General features: G+C 44.5%; 1 protein-coding gene across 1 annotated transcript; it reads right to left on the bottom strand.

The window, feature by feature from the left end:
• Window positions 1-460: 460 nt before the first annotated feature.
• Window positions 461-5,818, bottom strand: LOC140238820 (uncharacterized). The gene is made up of 4 exons (XM_072318718.1): window positions 5,426-5,818; window positions 4,987-5,082; window positions 2,749-2,836; window positions 461-2,391 (listed from the first exon to the last, which is right to left on the bottom strand). The coding sequence occupies exons 1-4, from the start codon at window positions 5,465-5,467 to the stop codon at window positions 1,478-1,480; spliced, it is 1,140 nt and encodes a 379-aa protein (XP_072174819.1). The 5' UTR covers window positions 5,468-5,818; the 3' UTR covers window positions 461-1,477.
• Between the last annotated feature and the right edge of the window lie 314 nt (window positions 5,819-6,132).

Genomic DNA, 6,132 nt, shown 5'->3' with positions numbered 1-6,132 from the left:
GCTGATGAAACGTCCGTAATGATCGTACGTGAAACCGTTCTCGGAATTAAAACATTAAGTTCAGATGAACCGATTTATTTTGTATCTTTATCACTCAGCCGACCTCAGACTTGACAATATGCAATACAGTTAGTTCTTTGTCGGTGTTTCCCTTTCACATTATTCGGTCTGTGCCGGCATGTGTGCGTTTATGTGTATGTGCGTGTTAGGGTTTCATGTATCAAGTGTAATCTGTTCGTCGCTCCACTGAATTGACGTCACAAGTTATTGTGGCACTCTCACACATACTTGAAGACGAACACACACACACACACACACACAGGACAGCAAGCGCTCACACCTACTATTCACTCTCACATGCCGATTTGCTGGTCGCGGCCATCTTGCACACACCACTCCTGTAAGTAACTCGAAGCGACACTCCGTAACACGTCGAAAAGGAGACCGGTTATACACAAAATTATACGTTTCTTTTCATTTTATGAAAATATCTCATAATCTATGATATACATACAGATATCGCCTCGATTCAACGAAACGTAGAGAACATCTTTGACAAACTCGCAACATTTTTTTTTTCTTCCCACAAGACGCTTTTCAATGAACGGAAAAAGGTAAGGCACCACTACGAAAAGGTCAGGATTTGGTTTATAGCTGTACTAACACATTATCCACATTTTTTCTTCATTTTCTCGGAGAATGCGTGCCCATCCATACAGGGGAGGTAAGGTAAGGCACTCATATGTAAAGTTAAGGCAAAGGCAGAACTTTGGGAGTTTGTTTTCACAGCAAACCAAGTCACAACGTATTGTAGATCATAATGAATAAAAACAGAAGTTTGGACACACTGCATATTTGTATGATAGTGTTGCGAAAAGCATTGTCACACACTGCAAAAAAAAAAATAAAAAGAAATAACGATAAATAAAACTTGGTGAGTTATTCATATAAGATCTTGAAAGAACCACCACACGAGTTCACTCTTGAGAAGGTGATAATGTGATACATCGGAATGTACATTCGAAATCTATAAATACATGGCTAGTTATGTCTCACACAGAGTAGTGGGATCTAAGAAATCTTTGTCTTTATAACTGCATCTCAGCAGCCGAAACAAGTATTGATCCTGAACACATTTGGAAGCACTGGAATGTTGCATACAGGAATACCATGTATTACCAGATTTCTCTGTTGTATACCAAGTGGTTTAGCTCTACAGTCACCTCTAGAACACTTAGTTTTTGAATACATCTGCCCATACATAGTATTACTTTGAGAAAACCATACTTCACTTGCATGGGAAAAATAATGAATACTTCAGAATCAGCGTGAAACTCAAAGTCATGATTGGAGTGAATACAATGGAAGATCAGAATACACTGGAAGAATGTGGACAGTAACTGTTTTTGTTCTTTTGACAAGTCTTTCGTTCAACTGCACGGCACTTTTAAGATATATCCTTGATTCGGGCGTCAGTTCATTCACGACGGCTCCAAGGTCTCCACACTTGTTCCTGTTCAACCACCGCTTGAACGTTGACTGCCTGAAGCACAGTTTTCGGTGGCGACTGCGGTTCGGGAACAGTTTGCTGAGCGGGTTTCACTTGCCTTGTGACGGGTGTTGCCGCCTGCGATGGAGCGGGAACCGCCACGAGCGTCGGGGCCTGAACGGTCGTGATCTGTTGGTGTGTGTTCAAGTGGACCTGAGCGTAGGCCTTGGGCGATTCGGCAGAGATGGGTCCCGACGCAGTAGCTGGCGATATTGTTGGAGAAGCAAGGCTTTGAGCGTACACCGGAATGAAATGGCTCGGCAGCTGCCCACCGGCAAGAGCCTGAGGAGGTAGCACCAGCGTGATTTCACCGGAGGGGAGTGTTCCTGGAATCCCGACAGGAATTCCCGACACGACCTGAGCGGGCGTGGCAGCGGCAACAGTGTTTGTAGCAGTGGGGCTCATGGCCTCGATGTGGTGTTGCACAAATTGCTGTTGGACGGGCGAGGCGGCGATGTTCGTTGTGGTTGTCAACGCAGTGGACGTCGTTACTGTTCCGGCGGGAGAGATCTGCACTTTTACTGGCTGGGACCCCTGAAGGGCAGGGTTGACAGCGGCAGCCGCGATGGCCGGCGAAGGCACCGTGACCGTTGGCTGGCCGACGTGGAGAGGTGCGATGGGCGACACAGACACCGGCGATGTCGGTGGTGATGGTTGCGTAGCGGGTGGCGATGAAGATGTTGGAGGATTGCAGCAGTTGGCGAGATGGTTGATGAGAGAGAGGCGCATGTCGGCATTGCCCATATTCTCGATGTTTGTGAAGAAACGGGCGACCTCGTGAATGCACTCGCTGTAGCCTTGGCGAAACCGACTCACGGTGCTGGGATCGGAAGCGCGAGGAGCTGTGGAAAATTAAATAATGAATTCGGACGTTAGATGTTAGCGCATTCACATCAGGCACACATAAAAAAATGTAATCTCTTTCTCACTCTGACAAAAATTTGCCGTTAAATTCATACAAATTCAAAGAGAAGATGGAATTAAATATTACCAAAGCATCACCTAATACATTGACTGTATCGGAAGAAAATGCAAGCATGTGACGTCAGCTACACATTGTTAAGGGTTTTTACCTCCTCAAAATTATACATTACACTTTCACTCGTTTCACACCATTTCTATATTTTGCTATTCTTAAATTTCGACAAGCAACACTAAAACATCGACAACACAGAAGGGAAATGAGATATGTAGCCTACCTGCTAAATGGTTCCTCTGTACCGTCCTCAGATGCTTTACAGTCATTTCCAAGATGTCTGCTTTCTCGAGCTTGGAATGTCTGGAGCTCTGCGTAAGGAAACAAAGAAGACAAAGACATGGTCAAGACGGTGTGTTTTAGGAGCGGGAAACCCTTTTTGAAAACACGCGCTAAAATTCAACGATTATGGATGGGTGAGCACAAGGAGAGGGTTATGGAGAGGGGGTGTCTCGCAAATGCGTCGGTGATGACACGCTCGTTATATAGGAGACAAAGGAAAAGACCCCAGCGGTACTTGGCCGCATTGCCCAACAATGGAAGGCGAGGAGAGATTCTTCTTACATGTGGGGGATTTTCTATGAGCTCTTTCTGTCTCCATCTTCGTGCAAATTTGACTTACGCGCCACGTGCGCGATCGATCGCCACCCATCCAATCAGCAGCAATGGGCTGGTGGTCAAACAGAATAATGAGGTTCACCACCACGTAGGGTGGGGGAGAGGAGGGGCAAGGGGTAATGGAGCCGTGACAGGCGATAATCCCATTTCTCCATTATAATTATAAAAAGGCTGAAGATAAAGTTTCATTTCAGTTGATGGTTGTGGGACACAAAGAGCTTTTTTAAGATAAAAGTGCTCAGAAATCATCTTGTTCCTCAATTTAAGTATGAATCCTTGACCAGTATTCTACTTTTCCATAAGGCAATTTTAAGATTTTCCAAACTATCAGACTTTCAACCACACACTCACACACACACACACAAAAAAAAAAATCCAATGCACATCAAAATAGTATATAGATATTACATTAATAAAAATAAATGATTAGTGAGCAGTGCAAAAAGATAGAGGTGCGATGGAATTTGAGAGATCGAGGAGAGAGAGAGAGAATGAATGGGAGGAGAGACCAGGGAGATCGGGTGGGGTGGGGTGGGGTGCCTAAATGAGCTGTGGTAATGGAATGACAACGGAGACAAGGGTGTCGCGGGTACTTTAGTCGGCGGGTCGCGTGCGCTCCCGGGGAGGTGACTACACATCACCGACTATTCTCACGAGTTTCGGATTACATCAGTCGCTCCATTCCATCCGTTCATTTCGCAGAAGGAACAATTTGCCAAAAGCTCGTCGCTCCTATCCTGAACAGGCGGGCAAAAATGGGCGGATCGATAAAGTGCGTTTCTTAAGCCGGTCTATTTAGATGACCACTATACGCGGGATTTTCCGAATGATTTTGGCGCGCTCCCTCCTTCATACCCGACAGCACATTATCCCAAGCAGTATAGAATATAAGGTTTAGGAATGTTGCACATACAGAGAATCAAGATGAGATATGCACATGGGCCAATTGGATGGTTTTTTTTTTAATTGTTATTATTATAATCCTTCTACAACTGCAACTTTGTATGGAGCGAGCTGGACAGATGCGTGCAGAAAATAAAACAAAATAAACGAGACGACCATTGCCCATTAACAGTCATAGTTTCGTGAGGAAGAAGAAAAAGAATTGTCACAACAAAAACCAAAAAAGAAAGAAAGAACAAAAAAGCCCACTTGTACTTGGGAGACGAATAAAACTAATAAGGAGAAATCCCCCCCCCCCCACTTGCTCCCATGGAAACATACCCATTTAAGAATGGTCGTTTGAAGCGTGCAGTTTTATACGCAAATCGCGCGCGAATCAACAAAAAAAAAAATCCACACTAAACTTCCTCTGATGTTTTTACCGTCAGCATTCGCTGTTTATCATCACACCAAACAGCGCATGCACGAATACACAAGGACGGTTATTGCGAAATCGCCTATAGCTTTGCGGAAAAGGGATTTTCATTATTCTTTTTTTTTACACCATTCCTCAATACTAGTCATGCTAGTACTATACCCGCGTCATTTTGAAGGGAAGCCCCCTTATATCACTGGCTATATGACTTCCAGTTAATATTGAAAGTAGATAGTACAATTCAGTGGGCATGAACAGTGGAACAGTGAACGAAGGAAGTGTAAAAATTTCAAGAAATGGGGACGGCTATGTGACTTCCAGTTAATAGTGAAAGTAGATAGTACAATTCAGTGGGCATGAACAGTGGAACAGTGAACGAAGGAAGTGGAAAAATTTCAAGAAATGGGGATATGTTGCAGCGACATTGATGTTGGAGAAAAGGTTAATGAAAATGTTTGAATTTATAAGAAATTAATTGTCCAACCTTTGGAAGTGGCTAAGGAATAAAAACTCCCAGATACTTACATCCTTGTTGGTAGCTTCCAAAATGAGCGACTTGAGTTGTGAAAGGCTGTCGTTAATTCTAGCACGTCTCCGCTTCTCCATCAGCGGCTTGGAAGACTGTTGGCAAGAAAAGAAGAGAAATATTTGGTTACAAGAGAAAAATCAAGTAAACTAACCATTACGATGGTGAGCATGGTGAGAGAGCAATAGATCATTACTTAATACTCGCATAAATAATCGAGATATACAATGTGAATCAAGCTGAGCATCATCACTATGACAACCTGTCAACTGTCGCCACAACTGGAACTCAATCCGCAAGAAGAAACCTGTTCGTGATGGTGATGCAAGCCGGCGCCAAGCTCTCTCGAGAAATTGAATTTTAAATGAACTGATGAATTAGGCAACTAAAAACTAAACATGACTAGAAAGAGGAAAAAAAATGAAGCTGAAAAAGTACCTTTCGGCCTTCATGAATCTTTGGCTTGGTATCCACAGGCATGATGAATAGTAAATCCAAACGGGAAGACAGTAAATAATCACGGAAAGGATGATGAGCAGTGAGCGACAGCACACTAAAAGCCAAGGCAAGTTATTTTTCCAAAGTGTTCTACGCAGAAGCTGGTCGTTGGTCACTCGGTCGGTTCAGTAGGCACGCGGGTGATGTGCGCGAGCCACTAGTGATTCGAGTGCTGGAGCGAAGTCTCGCACGAGAGTGTGAGAGCGGTTGTCCCTCACGACTGAGCTTCGTCTGTATCTGATGGAATTCACCTTCGTCGTGTGCTGATAAGTAACCCCTCACGCTTTCCTTCTCGTGTGAATTGCGAACGAACGATGTTCCCACAGACCGACTTAATGCGCCCCATAAAGCTCCGAATTGACATTCCTCGACACAACAATAGATTGTCCCGTGTAGATTTATGGCGTCTCGCGACATGCTGCAAACCCAAGTCACTCACAGAAAGAGAACATTTTTATCGGTCGCTGATTGGTCCGCTGAGTTCAGGTAGGTACTCTCATTGGTTGCTCGGTCGCGTGATGTTTCGATATGGGAGGCTGACTTTGCGAAGGCATCGGGCGCAGGGTGGACGTCTCACTCCTTCTCTATTAGCACGTGCCGTTATTGCCTCGTGCGTACAGGTGACAGTAAGCTCCGCCCACCTGTCG

Source organism: Diadema setosum, chromosome 15 (genome assembly GCF_964275005.1).
Source record: "Diadema setosum chromosome 15, eeDiaSeto1, whole genome shotgun sequence".
Taxonomy (NCBI): domain Eukaryota; kingdom Metazoa; phylum Echinodermata; class Echinoidea; order Diadematoida; family Diadematidae; genus Diadema; species Diadema setosum.
This window is presented reverse-complemented; position numbering and strand designations above follow the sequence as displayed.

What these genes read in the sequence shown, in the direction of transcription:
- LOC140238820 (XM_072318718.1), bottom strand. Translation starts at nt 5,467, where the DNA reads ATGCCTGTGGATACCAAGCCAAAGATTCATGAAGGCCGAAAG. An exon ending in AGATTCATGAAGGCCGAAAG is followed by an intron (nt 5,083 to 5,425) that starts GTACTTTTTCAG and finishes TCTTGCCAACAG; the next exon opens with TCTTCCAAGCCGCTGATGGA. An exon ending in TGGAAGCTACCAACAAGGAT is followed by an intron (nt 2,837 to 4,986) that starts GTAAGTATCTGG and finishes TTCCTTACGCAG; the next exon opens with AGCTCCAGACATTCCAAGCT.